Genomic DNA, 18,002 nt, shown 5'->3' with positions numbered 1-18,002 from the left:
ATCAAAAGTAATCGCATAAGTACTGTTTGAACTGGGCTTTGAAGCACAGCTATAGAGCAAGATGGCGTTCCAAGCTCAGAAAACAGCATGAACTAAGGTTAAAAAGTATAGGCCATCATTCAACAGAAATTATGTATTTCACCATCTGATTGGAGAGGGCAGTACAGCAAAATAAGACTGGAAAAGCTAAGTTGGATCCTATGCTAACTCCTTTAGAGGGCCAGATTGTGGAGGGTCTTGAGAAGCAGGAATTTGGATTTTCTTTGGTATATAGGGGAAAGCCATTAAAGACTTTTTAAGTCATAGAATGATGTAATCAGAGTTATTCATTAGAAAACTTACTCTCTATAGGATCATAATATTTTAGAACAAGTTGGAATATTAGTAGAGAACATATAATACAATTCCTTTATAGATGACAGATTTGAGACTTGGCAGAGGACTTGAACTCAGGTCTTTTGACTCCAATATATTTTATACTATACCGTGTTGCTCTTTTTTGTCCATTTATGTAACAGTTCCTTGGCTATTTTTCAAATACTGAAATAAGCGTCCTTCAAGTATTCCAAACCAGGAGAATTTGAGGTAGAACATTAGTTTTACAAGAAAATTTTCCTTGTACAAATCGTGTCTTTTCTATGCATTGTCATATAAAGAACACTTGGCTAAAATATTTGTGGTTAAGGCTTATTGAAACAAACTCCATATCAAAGTTATCAAACCAATTTTTTGTTTAAAACAAGAGAGCATTATATCGAATCCCAATTGCATTCAGTCTGCTTTCCCTTTTCTGTTTCTTCTAGGCCTATAATATAAATTTACTTAGTCCTTTTTTCTGTTCTAAAGACATATAATTTTCCAGCATCCTTTGGAGAGTTATAGAAAGGATAGAATTTTCAAGAATGGTTTGAATGCGCTACTCTACAAAGGGGTATATAGTAGATGACATCTCAATATTCCTTCTAGTCCTTTGATTTTTTTGTCATTGTGAGATAATCAGTAACTTTTACCTTCCCTAGATTTACCTTAATGATCTAAATCTGTCACTGAATTCTAAACCCAATACTGAATTGCAGAATTGAAACTTCTTTTTGGTTCTCAATATGGACATATTCTGAAGAATATAATGGTTGCATCAAGAGTCCATTTTTATTCTACCTCTGCTAGCAAATAGTGCTTCTAACTAGGAATTTATCTTTTGGTGGATATTCAGAATTTTTAAAGAAATAGTTACTCAATTTATTTTGTGGTACACACACTTATGCGTGTGTGCATGCATTTTTCACCGAATAAACTGAATTGTCATGGGCATTTAATTTTTCCAGTTTCTATAGCTGACTTCATTAGAAGCAAAAAATACAGGGGAGTTTTTTTTCCTTTGGGGGTTTATACTCATTTTTTTTTAGTATAAAAATAATATGATTTTGCCACATTAAAGAAGTTTTACGTTTGTAAACAGTGATGTAGAAAGTGCAGGTTTTCATGGAAGTGGATTTGGATAAGTACATTATGTGACTCAATGAAATTCTGTCTTTTATTTTCTGTAGGGGACAGTTGTCTGCAAGTCTGTTTACCTTCAAAACTAGTGGTAAGTATATTATTGACTTTACCATTTAATTTGAAATTAGTAAAATGCCAAGCTTAACAAATTGGGAGTCCTAACTTCATTTGCCATGGTTTATAATTGAATTAACCAAGCATTTTTATGCAGAGATTGTTGTCTGAACACCAAGGAGCAAGTGATAAGGAGAATATAAAACAATGTAAGACAAGAGCCCTTTCCTACTCAGACAACTAAAACATGCAAATATGAAATAACTAGAAAATAAAAATGTATTCATGCAATGATCTAAAGGAATTCCACTTTACTGACATCTTCTCAATAATATAATGCTTAAAATATAAAAATTTTTAGAAGCTATAGAAAATGGATGGAAAATACATCATTACTTCCTATATGCTGTTGATCCTATACTTGCTGTTCCTACAACTGTATCCAGCCACTCTCCTTCTGCCCTTATAATTTTTTTTTTTTTTGGTGAGGCAATTGGGGTTAAGTGACTTGCCCAGGGTCACACAGCTAGTAAGCGTCAAGTGTCTGAGGCCGGATTTGAACTCAGGTCCTCCTGACTCCAGGGCTAGTGTTCTATCCACTGTGCCACCTAGCTGCCCCTGTCCATATAATTTATACTGTCTGCCTTAGGTGCTATTTTCTGTCTAGTGATCAAGGCAACTGCAGTGCTTCCTATCCCAGGACCTCCCTCCACCCCCAATCCATACCTACTGTGGAGATCCCAGCAGCCAGAGGCCCATCCCTAATCTGGTGGTCACAGATCTCACCTGTATCCCTCCCTCACTAGTCCCAAGGGACTTGTAGTCATAGTTTCCACACATTAGAGTCAGTCAGAAAACATTTATTAAGTGTGCGGTATGTGTCAGTCACTGTGCTAGTCACTGGGGATAATAAGTACAATGAATGAATTAGTTTCTACTCCTAAGAAGCTTACTGTTTCCACTTCTACTGCTGAACAAAGGTAGATTTAGTGGGGTGACTGGGGACTGAGAGATAAAAATTAATTGGGAGAAATTTGCAGGGATTTAGAGACCCATTACTTTTATAGATATAGTTACAATACTTAAGAGCAGAAAGCAAGATACATGAATTTTTGTAAGTGAAAACTAAATCAGTTAAAGAATTAGGGCATGAGATAAGATATTCTGATGAACAAATTAGAATTAAAATATATACTTTGATGGATCCATGATATCATTAATAGTTGTAATCCTTCCTCCAGCACAATTTGCCATTCACCAGTATCTTTTTGAGTGTTATTCCCCTCAATGAATATCCCTTTGGGATCTACCCAACATACTAGATGCCTTCTTCTGGCCTTTTTGTTATATCACAGGTACTGGTTTAGTACTCTAGCTGCCATCCCTTGATTTCATAATATGACCAAGCCTACATCTTTTCCAGTCATTCATGTCTCAGTGATATCTTTAAAACACTTCTCATACACAAGATGCTGTTGGCATTATACTGTAACCTGCTCACACCCATTTTGAGCCACTTCAAATTCAGTTCTTCTGTGATACTCTTCTATGATCCAGAGCCATATAAGATCCCTGAGAAGGTATTGACATTAAAATTATAGGCATTGACAGGAATGAGCAGTTGAGAGTCATTGAGAGTGCTGTGTAATTGCCCATTTTCAGTGCCTGTTCAAAATTGACTACTTGAGTGGGCAGCCAGTCTAATTGCCTATCATAAACTGGGCAACAAACCTTATTCACTTTTTTTTTCTGGGTGGGTTGTGAGCATAGTCACTTTTGAGAGACTCTGAATCTTACTGAAGAGATCCTGTCCTATTCCAAGGTCCATGCAGTAAGCACATTTAGAAACAGAAGCATGGTGCACATCATCAATAGGGAATCTATTTCATTTGCACTCTGCATAGTGGATCCTCCATTATACTGGCAAAACACCTGTGATGGACATTTTTCCAAATACATATGTATCCATATTTATCAATAAAATGGCCTTTGAAATTGGCCAAAAATGTGGGGGGAAAGGATGGATGCTAGTGATCCTTGAAAGCAAGGCCATTCATCTTTAATGAAAGAACAGAAGTTAACTCTCAAAGAATCATCAAAAATTTAGTCATATAACAATTAAATTTAATTTCGTATATTAGTTTTTGGCCAAATAAAGATTTTACCTTCTCCAGATAAGAATGTAAATAGAGAAAGAAAAAATGATGTCAAATTTAATATCTTTAATGTTAGATGTGAATAGTTCAAATTTCCATTTTAAAAGAAGATATTTATAAAATGGATGAAAAAATAAAATAAATCAGTATGGCACTTTCAAGAATGTTAATGTATAAAGTTTTAACTAGATTAAAATTGAGTAGTGGACAAAAATAAAATGGAAGGTCTTTGAAAGAAAGGAGTATTTTGTTTTTGTTTTTGACTCCTCAGTGATTGTCCCAGTGGTTGCTTGGTACATATTTGTTGAATTGCAAATAAAGATCATCTCATGAAGAGATACATAATGTCTAGAACACTTAGGAGAGGGTGAAGCTTGCTGTGGTTAAGCCTCCGCAGACAAATCTGGGAACGATGTGCTGGTTATATAGGTGCTTATTTAGGCTTAATGTGATAGAAGTAAAAAAAATAAGGATTATATGTAAGATTATATCAAATAAAAGGATTATATATATATGTAAAGGTTTGGGGCAGCTAGGTACTGTAGTGGATAGAGCACTGGCCCTGGAGTCAGGAGAACCTGACTTCAAATCTAGCCTCAGACACATGACACTTACTAGCTGTGTGACCCTGGGCAAGTCACTTTCCCCCATTTGCCTCACCAAAAAAAAATTTTTTTTAAATTGAAAGCACTGTATAAATGTAAAGATTTAAGCCAAAGCTTAAAGGAACAGAATGCGAGTAACTTTAAAGTTGGTAGAAATGGGGGCAGATGGGTGGTGCAGTGGATAGAGACTGGCCCTGGAGTCAGGAGAACTTGAGTTCAAATCCTGTCACACCCTGTGACCCTGGGAAAATCACTTAACCCCAATTGCCTCCTCCAAAAAAGTTGGTAGAAATGTTTATATATTCAGTTTAATTTTTTAAAATGTAAAGTGTTGTAAAATGTATGTGTTTTTTTGATGTTTAAATCTGAGTTAATAACTATTTTAACAAAGAGTAAGTAATAAAAGACAAAGTAAGAGAGTGATGAGGTGACCCATGTAACATTTTCAAGCAAAGGTAGCTCTTGAGGCAATTAGAAGTGATTGGATTCAGGGCAGCTAGGTGGTACAGTGGATAAAGCACTGACCTTGGATTCAGGAGGACTTGATTTCAAATTTGACCTCAGACACTTAACACTTACTAGCTATGAGACCCTGGGCAAAGTCACTTAACCCTCATTGCCCCACAAAAAAAATGTGATTGAATTTTTATCAAATTGAAAATTCTTGTTTGTTGGATGAAAATATCTGTTTCCTTGTGGGGTAGAAACGTAGATTTTTATACTTTGTAACTTGTAGGTTTGAAATGTGTATATATATAAACATGTATGTAAAAATTCAAATTCTGACAGTACAATTTCAATTTGAAAGTCTTTTTTTTTTCTTTTTTAAAATTTGAGGCTGTTATGGAACACTGGGAATGGAATCTGGAGTTATTCCTGATTTTCAAATAACAGCATCATCTGTGTGGACTGACTACACAGGACAGCAGAATAGTTGGACACCTGAAAAGGCTAGACTGAAGAAACTCGGACCTCCTTGGGCTGCTAGTGACACTAATAAATATCAGTGGTTACAGATAGATATGAATAAGGAAAAGAAAATAACAGGTAAGTGGTGCCTCTTACTTAAGAACAAGTAGTGATAGTAATATTCAGGAACTCTAATAGAAAGGAAGACTTGAGTGACACACTGTAGAGTTTTCTCCTTGACCCTATTATTTGTCATTTTGATCAGTAACATGAAGATATAGGAAGCATGCTTATAAAATTTGGGGTTGACACAAAACTGGAAGGATGGCAAGAACATTGATGACAGAATCAGAATTCAAAAAGATCTCAGCAAGCAGGAACTGATGGGCTAAAATAGAACTAAAATTTAAAAAGGATAACTTTAAAATATCCTTCCCTTAGGTACAAAAATTTAATTTTACAAGTACAGATTAGAGAGGTCTGGCCTAATATTAGTTATCCTGTAAAAAACAAAACAAAACAAAATAGTATTAGTTGATTGTAAGTTCTGTGTGAATCAACAGTTGGTATGTATCAAAATTGCTAGCTCAATTTTAGCCTTTATTAGTGAACATCTAGAAAATTGGAGTATGTGTATTGAATATTGGGAACCACATTTTAATAATGATTGACAAATCAAAGAAGATCTGGAGAGGCAACTAGATTGATGAAGGTACAAGAAACCATTTCCTCTGTGTAGTAGTTAAAGAAACCAGTGGTTGTTTATTTTTTGTCTAAAAAATACTAGTACAAATCAATAATCACTAACATTACATATATAGATAACAACAGAAAAAATTATTGCATATCAAGCCATTCATCTTTATTTGGATAACATGAGTTTTTAAAAATATATATTAAAGTTTTTAAATTAAATTTTACTTTAATTAACACATTAATTTTTTCTCCTTATCTCCTGACCCATTTTGGGGAAAAAAAGAAAAAACCCTTATAACAAATCCTATATAGTTAAGCAAAACAAATTCCTGCATTGGTCATGTCCAAAAAGTATATGTCTCATTCTTCACACTTAGTCCATCACCTCTCTGTCAGGAGGTAGGTAGCATGCTTTATCACTGGATATGCTGGAATCATGGCTGGTCATCGTACTGGTCAAAGTTCTTAAGTCTTTCAGTTATTTGTCTTTATCATGTTGTTGTTACAGTGTTCCCATATAAATTAATCTCCTGGTTCAGTTCACTCCATTCTTTATCAGCTCATAAAAGTTTTCTAGGTTTTTCTGAAACTCTATAATCCCTTTCATTTCTTATAGCAAAAAATGATTATAGAATAGATTAATTTTATTTATGTACCATAATTTGTTCAACTCTTCCTCAAGTGATAGACACCCCCTTGATTGTTTGATAATAAAAAAGAAGTCCTACAAATATTTTTGTATATTCCTGGCCTTTTCCTATTTCACTGATCTCTTTAGGAAGTAGACATATTAATGTATCACCGGGTCAAAACATATGCCCAGTTTAGTGAGGTTTTTTTGACATCATTCCAAAGTGATTTCCAGAATGTCAGACCCATAAGAAGAATTGTTTAACTAAAAAAAAAAAAAAAAGAGAACCCTTTGAGTAGAAAGGTCATGAGTTGTGTCATCATATCATGAAAGGCTGTTATGGGGAAGTGGAGAGTGTACTTGTCCTATATTGTTCTAAAGAAGAGCTAAGACTAGTGGATGGGGAAGTAGGAGGCAGGATTTTTAAGCTCAAAAACTTTGCTTTTTAAACAGCTTCTAACAGAGCTCTCCAAATGGAATGAGCTATCTTTTGTAAGGTAAAAAGTGCCTTTTCCATCATAGGAAATGTTTGAGCAGAGGTTAGATTGATAAAGCAACACACATTTAATTACTTACTGTGTGCTAACCTTGTGCTAGGCATGAGATTTTGAGCAGGAGAAGACCTTAAAGATCCTCTATTCTAGCGTTCTTAACCTAGGATCTGTAAACTTGTTATTTTTAATATTTGATTTCCTTTCAAATCCCATGTTTTATTTTATTCATTTAAGAAGATTCTCCAAACTGCCAAAGGGGTTCTTGACACAAAATAGATTACCCCAGATGCAAGCAAAATAGCTTGTAGCAAGGTCAGCCAGTAAGCAGCAGAGCTGGGATTTATGCCCGGGTCTTCTGACTCCAAATCTAGGACTCTTTCCTCTTCTGCTTTCTATCAAAAATAGGTATGGGTGAGGTTAGACTAAATTACTTCTAAGGTCTCTTCCAGATCTAAGATTGTGGTACTGGTTCTTCATGTAAAGGGAGAAGTTCAACTGAAATTAATACACTGTCAGCTAAGTGACATGGTTTTAACCTTTTTCAGTCAATACTAAAGTTAGAATTTTATTAAAGAGTAGTAGAATTGATACTGTTTTACTATTTCTTTTTTTTTTTTTTAACTGAGGCAATTGGGGTTAAGTGACTTGCCCAGGGTCACACAGCTAGTAAGTGTTAAGTGTCTGAGGCCGGATTTGAACTCAGGTACTCCTGATTCCAGGGCTGGTGCTCTATCCACTGTGCCACCTAGCTGCCCCTTACTATTTCTTTTTAAAGCAATTTAGCTGCTTTTTAACTCTATATTCTGGTACTGATATTTAGAATGATAAGCTCTTAAACCGTTATGTTGGAGGAATGGAAAATAACTTTTAAAGTGTTTTCCTTTTGTCTTAATTTTGTCCGTAAATATCGTTACTTTGTAAAGATTCTCTGTCAGAAATAATGGAATTGGGCTGGTTCAAGAAAATTTAGTAAAAGAAATGGGTTTATTTTGCTTTGATGTTTAAAGTTATCAATAAATCGGTTGAATGATCGTATCTGTTAAATTTTATTACTTATTCTTAAATAGTGATATCATAATTTAAATATATTTCATAATTCTACTTAAATCAAATGCTAAAAACCCTCTTCCTTTCCCTGTAAACACACACACGCGCACATGAATGCACGCATGCATGCATGCACGCATGTACCACCAACAACAAGAAGCTTGTTATCAGACCATAATTTTGACTGACTCCACCAAAGAAAGGAATTTAAGGATGTTAAAGTTTTTAGGTTAAAACTACTCATTATATCTTTATTATAAATGTTTACAAAAATAAGAAGTAGGAAAAGACTGTTAATCATTTAATGCTTGAATACTTCGATCACTGGAAGCTGTGCATTTATGAAAATAAACCTTAATGTTCACAGGCATTATAACCACTGGATCTACCATGATAGAACACAACTACTATGTGTCTGCCTATAGAATTCTTTATAGTGATGATGCACAGAAATGGACAGTATATAGAGAACCTGGTATTGAACAGGATAAGGTAAAATTATTACTATTTACTCTGTATTATAAATACATTTCCAAAGTAAATATAGTATTCAGACATGAAGCATGTTGAGAGTCTAGGGAGTCTTTCTAAGTGACATGTTAGATTAATTTTTTTCTTTTCAGGAATGTTATTTCAATAAGTTACAAGTAAAAATGTAGATCAGTGCAGTCTACATACATAATTAAAAATAAAGTCATAGAAAGTTAAAGACTAAATTATCTCATATCTCCCTCTTCTGGTTATCTTGGGTAAAGTATTAATTCTTGACCTTTCAGTACACCAACGTTACAAAATGTTAAGTAATGTTTCTTTTCTTCAGGTGACATAATTGTCTAATACAGAATGAGATAAAAAGTTCATGTAAACCTATATCAAAAGTGACTAATAAATAGTGTAGTGATGGTGACTAATGGCATCTGTAGATGAAACCTAAACTTGTGATAATCAAAATCTTAAATTTAAGTGTTGTTTTGATTCCTTTATGTATATGAATTTCCTAATTTTTCTTACCAAATTTTAAAAATAGGTGTTCAAATTCATGGATTGTCTTTATAATAATATTATTTAGAAAATGAAACCTAAAAGTAATTGAGACCATAATTTTCTACCTTACTATTACAGACTTAGTGCTGGAGGCCCAAAGAGTTTAAGTCAGCCCCAGGGGCATTATGTAGCAGAGCTAGGATTCAAACCTAAATCCTATAACTTCAAATCCATAACTCTTTTCCAGTGTCTAATTATCTGACTATTGAAAATAGTTGGCTCATTGCTTTAGCATATAAAGACTAATTACTTTATCTTACTAAGATTAATTCTGATGGTTAGAAGAGGAGTATTTTAGAAGAAGAGTAGTTTTTAAAACTCCATTTTATTTCTCATCACTAGTAGGTAGAATTGTTAAGTAGGAGTTTAACTCCATTAAAAATGATTAATACGACTTCTTGTTTAATTCATAGCACCTTACAGAATTGCAGATCCTTTAGAATAAGCAGAAATCAAAATCCAGTTACAGAATCATAAAGCGTTTGTTAACTGCCTACAATGTGCCAGTCACTGTGCTAGGGTCTGGGTATATATAAGACAGTTCCTGCTCTGAAGTGGCTCGAAGGCTAATGAGGGAGACAACATGCAGACAACTGTGTACAGACAAGATAGATGGGATAATGCAGAGGTAATCACAGAGGGAAGGCACCAGAGTTAAACACTGGGAAAGACATCTTGCTGAAGGTGGGACTTCAGCAGACACTTGCAGGAAGCCAGGGAGACCAGCACATTGAGATGAAGAGTGAGGGGGTTTCAGGCTTGGAGGTCAAGCAGTGAAAATGCTTTAAGTTGGATTAGAGTACCCTGTGCAAAGAACATCAAGGAGGTCAGTGTCATTGGACTGTAGGTAAGTAGATAGAGGGGAGGAGGGTATAAGAGACTGGAAAGCAAAGAAGGGGCCAAGTTACGAAGGACTTTAAACGCCAAGTAAAGGATTTTATATTTGACCCTAGAGGTAATAGGGAGCCATTGAAGTTAATTGAATGGAGGTTGAAGGGGAGAGACTTGAGGTAGGGAGACAAACCAGCTGAATATTACAGTAGTCCAGGCCTGAGGTGATGAGGGCCTGATATAGGCATATCAGGGTAGGGGCAGTGATAGAGTAGAAAAGGAAGCACATACTGGAGATGTTAAGAAGCCTGAATTGATAGGACTTTGCAAATGATTGTATATAAGGGGTAATGGGGGGTATGAGGAGTCCAGGATGACACCTTGATAACTCTGAGGGTGTTGGTTCCCTCGACAGTAATAGGGAAGTTAGGAGAAGGAGGGGGAGAGTTTGAATAGTAAGTTGAAGATGTCTGTGAGACTGACAATCAAGTTTTCTACATGGGCAGCTCAGTACGTAGTATTATTTCATTTCATCCTCACAAAAACCCTGGGAGAGGTAGGTGTTTCACCCCATTTTACAGATGAAGAAAATGAGGCAAACATGTTAAGTGAGTTGCTCAGGATCACACAGCTAGTAAGTGTCTGAGGCTCTGTTTAAATTCAGGTCTTCCTGATTTGTGCCCTAGATTTCTATCCACTGCTGCCACCTAGCTGCACGTATAAGATAACCAAAGCTGAATGACTCCTCAACTTATATTAAGATGTTTTTGCATCTTCTCTTGGTAACCCAGACTGATCTGAAAACCCATTCTAATATTTTCTGTTATACTACTTCTCTTACTTAAGGGATCTCATTTATTCCGTGTCTGATAGATCTCTATAGACCCAGATGGACTTTTCACCATATCACCTTGTATCACAAAGAGAACAGTTCTAGATCAAGGTTCCCACACTGTTGATTTCCTAATGTTCTTTGGAATTTATGGAATAAATCAGAGTTTTAAAATCTTTTGAAGTTAATTTTCTTTAGTTCTCACTTCACTCTGTATCCATATGTGGAGGTCTTCCCAGTTTCCTCTGACACTGTCCATTTCATCATTTCTTTCAGGAATATTCCATTATATTCATATACCATGCTTTTAAAAAAATCCATTCCCTAATAGGTAGTTTAGGGCTATAAGTATTTTTGTACACATGGGTCTCTTTCCTTTTTCTTTGGTCTCTTTGGAGAATAGGTCTTAGTAGTGGTATTGTAATGACTTTTTTGGATATAGTTTTAAATTACTTTCCAGAACGACTAGACCAATTCATAGCTCCACTGAAAGTGAGATGGTGTACCTATTTTCTTGAAGCTCCTTAAACATTTGTAATATTCCTTGTCATCTTTGCTGATTTGATGAGTATGAAGTAAAACCTCAGTTGCTTAATTTGCATTTCTCTAGTTCTTGGTCATTTGGAGCATTTTTTTCATATAGCTGTTGTATACTTTCCTGGCTTCTACCTTTTGGATTATCTGGTTTCCTTCACTGCCTAGCTTAAATGCTACCTTCCTTGTGACTCTTTTATACTCCCCCAGATGCTGGAGCTTAACTTCCCTCCCCAAGCTTACCTTTTATCTGTTTTATAGTGTATTAAATATAACTTTATATGGGCAGGTTATTTATCCTGTTAGATTGTAAGTTTCCTAAGGGAAGGGACCGTTCCTATTTTGGTTTTGTATCTCTAGTGCCTAGCACTATGCCTGACTTTGGTGCTTAATACAGTTTTGCTAGTTGATTTATTAATTGATTTGATGTCAAATATCTTGTATCTAAATGAGATCATACATAAGAAGTAATTTTCTAGATTTTGCTTCAAGATCTCTACTAAGGCAAAGTACATTCTGCTCTGAGATAACTCTGTTAGGAAGCTTTTCTTACATCAGGTAAACCTAAATCTTCCTTCTACAACTTCCTAGCTCTGCCCTCCAAGACCAAACAGAATAATATTAATCTCCTTAAACACGAAGGCCCTTCAGATTCTTTGGACAGCTATCATGTCCTTCCTAAATCCCCTCTGATATAGATTAAACACCCCCAATTCATTCTTGTGCCATAATATAGAGCTCTTCATTACATTCATCATCCTATCATCTATGGCTCATCAGTGTTGTTGCGTGATTTTTTTTAAATGAACTGTGTTTCATACTGATTTTAGGCTGCTGTTCAAGGTTCCTTAGTCATTTATCATCTCAAGAAATCTAAGTGTTGTGAGTTGATTATCTGACTTTATGGAATCTCTAGTTAAGGATATTTTAATTTTTGTATCTATTGAATGTGGGGGTTTTGAGAAGTGCAATTAGAACTAGAACTTTATTCTGAGCTGTGTAGCTAATTTTCCTTGAGGCTACTTGTAGACGATCGTTGCTCCATATTTGTGGCTACTTCCGTTCTCAGATTACCTAATAACACTATCCAGGTGGAGTGTAAATCCAGCCTCAGATACATACTAATTCTGTGACCATGGGCAAATCACTTAAACTCTATTTACCTCAGTTTCCTTATCTGTAAATAGCATCTACCTTGCAGATTTATTCTGAAAATCAAATGAGATAATAATTATAAAGAACTTAGCACAGTGCCTGGCACATAGTAGGCAACATATAAATGTTAGCTATTATTTTTGGTCTCATGGGAGATCAGTTTAAGTAGAAATGAATTGAGTTGAAAGGAAGGTATAATTGTGAGAAATGTTGTAGAGACAGAAATCATAAGATTTGGTAACTAATATTTTTTAGTGTTTTTGTGTTTTGTCAAAAGCTCTTCTCCATCTAATTAGTCATTTGTTGTATCAGTATGATATATGTTCCTTATAATTTTTAATGTTGAAATAAATTTTTATCTTTTGGTTTAAACCTTAAAAAAAAAAGGAATGAATAACTTGACAAGGAAAAGGTCTTGATTGTCTTTTTCCTGTAGGGGGAGACATAATTCTAGTATATGTGAGTGAATACTCTCAACTTTAGTTTTCTTAATTCTTAATGAAGGATTCCCCCAAAAAGCATATGAGCAACCGCTCTCCTCTCCACCTCTTTGTGACTTGTACTTTTTATGTAAACTATTACTTAGAAATAAAATTAATATGTTTATATACCTGTAAATTCCTCTTGTAAGCACATCTGTATTTTTACTTCCAAGTCTTCCTCACTCTAATTAGTACCTTTTAAGCTGCTAATACAAAAGTCTCATTAATTTCTTGTCATTTGAAGACAATGTATATGTGAAGACATTCATATTCCATATTGAAAAAATAAATTATCCAGCATCTTGCTAGTTTTCCGATTATTAGTGTTGAGAGTTTAAAGAAATACATTTTCATTCACATTTTTGTTTTTATATCACTTTCATTTTTGAACTTATACTTCTCTTTTTTCCTACTCAGTGAACTATCCTTTGTAAAAAAAGAATTTTTAAAAGAGGGGCAGAACAGCTCAACTGAATTAACCAGCATATTAAATGACTCTGATAATATATGCAGTGTACCCCAGCCATTATCCCCACCTCTGCGTAGAAGGGAGGGAAGATCATTTTAAATCTTTTTTGGTGGGGCTAACCTTGGTCATTATGATTGCCTGGTCCATGTTAAATTTTGGTTTTGATCTTTACATTTACATTATCAGAGTCATGACATATATTAATTTCCTGGTTCTGCTTCTTCACTCTACCCTAATTCATATAAGTGTTTTCATGCTGCTCTGAATTCTTCCTACTTGTCATTTGTGAAGGAACTGTAATATTCCAGTGTTCGTGTGAAATACTTGGTTAGCTCTCCTTGGTTTTTAGGTTTTTTGCTACTGCATAAAAAAGTGCCATTATGGATATTTTGATTCTCTGTATAATTTTAAAAATGATGTTTAGTTACTGTCACAGTTGTTGCTCAGCTGTCATTAAGGACACAGAGAAAAAAGTAATAATACATGTTAAACCAGATCTTTAGAATGCATTTGGTTCTTGTTGGTATAAAATAGCAATTTTTTTCCCCTAGATATTTCAAGGAAACACAGACTACCACCAGGATGTACGCAATAACTTCATTCCACCCATTATAGCACGTTTTGTTAGAATTAATCCTGTACAGTGGCAGCAGAAAATTGCAATGAAAGTGGAATTGCTTGGATGTCAGTTTATTCCTATAGGTAAAAAATAGTATATAGTTGCACTTTATGTGTAATTAAATTGATTTTTTGTTTGTTTTGACCAATCCTACCAAATCATGGAGGGAATGTAATTTGTGTTTTGAGGTATTATGACTACATGACCTTACAGAGATGTAAAATTGTGTCATTTTTGTTCTATGAGCTTTCAATTCATTTGGCAAGACATCTAATTTCATCTTAAGCGATCAAAGAATGAAGTGGGAGGTGGAATCTAAAGTGGTGAAGTTGCTGTTTGTGTCTAGCTTAGAACATTCTCGGTTTTTAGTTTCATCCTACATAGATAGCATTTGTTTATCTGTAATGTTGAAGTTCCCAAAAGAAGGCAATATTTGATTCATGTTTTTAAAAGAAACTAAACCACTTTTCCCATGTATCATGACCATTTGCACCTGTGCTTTTGACAGTCTGGTACAGGGAAAGCTTTCTTGACCAAAAAGCTCATTAAATTCTTAGTAAACTTTTAACACCCCTGTATGAGAAATATGTGCTTGTTAGTGGGCAAACTAGAAATGTGCATTTTTAAAATGTGGAAACTCCCTCTCCACTTTGGTTATTTTAATAACCAAATTCTCTTTCTAGGAGAAAGATAATTTACTTAGAAGTTAAAATGAAGTTTTAAAAAGACATCACAATTTATATGTGAAACTCCTAGGAACTTACTATTTTTTGAGGTAGTAATAACTGAGGAATTGTAGTATAGTGGACAGAGAGAGTTAACCTTAGAGTCAGCAAGACCTAGGTTCAAATCTTGCCTTTGGCAAACTTGGCTGTTTGATCCGAGGAAGTCACTTGATCTCTCATCAGTCTCTGAAGACTATGTGTATCTTCACTGGTAGAGGCAGTAGGCAACTTACTAGGAAATAAGTTTAAAACTTTTAATTTCCTCTGTAATGAAACCATAGATCCAGAACATTTAACTGCTTTATAGGCTTTTTCATTTTGTCATATGTAGCCCTAAAATAATGATCTCCAGATTATGTATCACTGTTTTGAAATTTGTAATTTAGAATTTGTATGTATGAATATAATGCAAACTATGTTGTTCATCCTTCTGCTAAGTTTCTCTTTGAGTATTAAATTTACATTTGTGAATTAATTTCCTAAAAACATTTTAAGGACTTGTAAAATCCCCATTGTTTTTTGACTAAAATCTAATTAAAAAAAAAAAAACTTGTTTCAAGGTCGTGCTCCAAAACTAACTCAGCCACCATTTCCCCGGAACAACAATGACATAAGAAACACAACGGTCACTTCACATGTAGCCAGAGGTGTGTATATTTTAAGGATAATCAATTTTAGCAGTTTCTTATATTTAGGTTTCTTTTTGTTTTTGTGGGGCAGTGAAGGTTAAGTGACTTGCCCAGGGTCACACATCTAGTAAATGTCAAGTGTCTGAGGTCAGATTTGAACTCAGATCCTCCTGACTCCAGGGCTGGTACTTTATCCACTGTGCCACCTAGCTGCCCAGTTTCTTATATTTAGACTTGAGCCTTCCTGAAATAAGTGTGTTATACCATAAAACATTTTAAAGCTATTCCAAAATTATTTTTATTTTAATTCATTTGAAATTATCAAAATCAATCAAAAGTAATCAAAGAAATTTGAGTAATCAAAAGAAGTAAACTTTTTTAAAACTTTTTTTCCTAGGTCGTGCTCCAAAATTCAATCAACCACCACCTCGGCATGGCATCAACTTTCCTCTGCAGACTGATCAAACAACAGTTACTCCAGATATCAAAAACACAACAGTCACTCCAAATTTAACCAAAGGTATAAGTAAGTCATTGAAATTCACTATAAACAATTTTTTTCAAAGCTATATAGATGAAAAATATTGGTATAAAGGACTTTTTCTAAATAGTCAGGGTTTCCAGGAGTATTTCAGATGCATTCTAAGCTTGAGCCCGTATTTCTTCCCTCCTTTCTCCTTCTATAAGCTGTTCTTTCAGTAGTTGATCTTGTCTCATATTTAAAAATATTATTGTTCCAACTTCTAGTGTCTTACCTGTTAAGGGCTAAAATTCTAGCTATACTGTCTAAAATATTTAATGAGTGGTCGCCAATAAATTATAAGCTTTAGCAAGAGTTAGGCTTTTAAGCATTTATTAAGGAGAATAAGAATTTGGTAAAGAGAGAAAGAAAGGCCTATATTCATCTATCTATTAAAGGGAGAGCACATTTCTAGCTCCCTTCTCCGCCAGAGTCCTCAGGAAAAAGCCCGAGACAGAGCGCTAGTCTCTTCCCTCTTCCTCCCACTAGCCAACGTCACTTCCTCACACCAAAGAAAAGACTCCTGGTCTTGCCCTCAAAGACCTTCACTTCATGGGCGGAACTCTTCTACAGTAAGTCTCCAGCAGGTGGCGTCATTCCAATTGTTACATACCCATCCCCTTTGTCTAAAAGAAAGTTTCTTTCTTCTGTAAAAATAGCTCCTCCACTTTTTTTTTCCTGGATTTCATCCCTTTGAACTTCTTCCAGGATTCCCTTAGTTCAATTCAGTTCAGTAAATGTTTAGAAAGCACCTACTATCGTGTAAGATGCTGTGCTTGGGGCTGGGGATTCAGAAACAAAAATGAATCAGTCTCTGTCCTCAGGGAGCTTTTATTCTACTGATGGGATGCAATATGTAGCCACATAAGGAGATGTTATGTGTTTTACAAAGTAACTGGTGGGTGGGATATGGAGTGGAGAGGACTGGGAAGATTAGAAAGATTCCATTGAAGAGATGATACCTGGGTCAATAGTTGAAAGCTAGACAGTGTAGGAGATGGTAGGTAAGGCAAGCATGCCAGATACGGACAGTATGTACAAAGACATAGAAAAGGGAAATGTATTGGAAACATACATGGGACAATTTGACTAGACCATAGAATGTAAGTTGTTGGGTTTCTTAAACTATAACTGCCAAGATTAATTTCATAGTAAAGGGATTCATATTGCCTCCTAGAAAATATATACATGTACACACATTTATTTATATATAATTATATATATATAAATTTTATCTCTCTATCTATTTGAGGTCTTTCTCTCCTTGTTAGGATCATAGTGTTTTGAAAAGTTTATCTCCCCCCGCCCCACATTCTGAGTTAGTATACCTTGTGTGGACCCTTGTGTGCTGGTTCTGCTGTTCCAGGATTTGTTTGGGGGTGGTATTTTATGGTTGCTCAGTGGTGAATATGGGAGAGTTTGGGCAATTTAATGCTTACTCCACCATTTTGGCTCCCAGAACTTGAGGGGACTATATTTCCAAAGGGGTTTAGCAAGTGACTGCCATGGAGAAATGATTGATTCAGAAGCCTAACATTCATTTAATCTGGCAACTCATTGGCACCTGCCAAAAGCTCTTCTCAGTCTGGTTCTTATGGACACTGACTTTCAAAAATCAATGTCCCTGGGGCAGCTAGATGGCATAGTGGATAAAGCACCAGCCCTGGATTCAGGAAGACCTGAGTTCAAATCTGGTCTCAGACACTTGACACTTACTAGCTGCGTGACCCGGGGCATGCCACTTAACCCCTATTGCCCCGCCCCCCCCCCCCAAAAAAAATCAGTGTCCCATAGGATTATAAAGACCCAGGAGGAGAGGTTACTGATCAGCGCACTTTAGGCCTAATAGGGCTAGAGCTTATTCGTGTTCCATGCTAAATAAATTGACTTGGGAGTGACTTACTAAATGGGGCCCATAAAAATATCAGGATGGGAAATATGGTTTATCCAGAATTTGAAAAGTCCCATAAACACTGCAGCTTATTGACTGGAGGAGCAAGTAAAAGCGACTTAGTCTGAATCTTGCATCTAGAATCAGCTAGCTTCTCCTTATCTGATGTACTCCCCAAA

At 35.3% G+C, this 18,002-nt stretch overlaps 1 protein-coding gene across 1 annotated transcript in view; it reads left to right on the top strand.

Moving 5' to 3' along the window:
• The window catches only part of DCBLD2 (discoidin, CUB and LCCL domain containing 2), an 84,621-nt gene that overhangs the window by 51,370 nt on the left and 15,249 nt on the right, over positions 1 to 18,002 (top strand). The window contains exons 7-12 of the mRNA XM_043996961.1: positions 1,548 to 1,588; positions 5,153 to 5,362; positions 8,460 to 8,584; positions 13,991 to 14,141; positions 15,344 to 15,430; positions 15,810 to 15,932. Of these exons, the coding sequence (XP_043852896.1) occupies positions 1,548 to 1,588; positions 5,153 to 5,362; positions 8,460 to 8,584; positions 13,991 to 14,141; positions 15,344 to 15,430; positions 15,810 to 15,932 (737 nt within the window). The remainder of the gene's footprint in view (positions 1 to 1,547; positions 1,589 to 5,152; positions 5,363 to 8,459; positions 8,585 to 13,990; positions 14,142 to 15,343; positions 15,431 to 15,809; positions 15,933 to 18,002) is intronic.

The sequence above is a fragment of the Dromiciops gliroides genome, chromosome 3 (assembly GCF_019393635.1).
Source record: "Dromiciops gliroides isolate mDroGli1 chromosome 3, mDroGli1.pri, whole genome shotgun sequence".
NCBI classification, from domain to species: domain Eukaryota; kingdom Metazoa; phylum Chordata; class Mammalia; order Microbiotheria; family Microbiotheriidae; genus Dromiciops; species Dromiciops gliroides.
The sequence above is the reverse complement of the archived record's forward strand: the minus strand, read 5'-3'. Positions and strand labels throughout refer to the sequence as shown.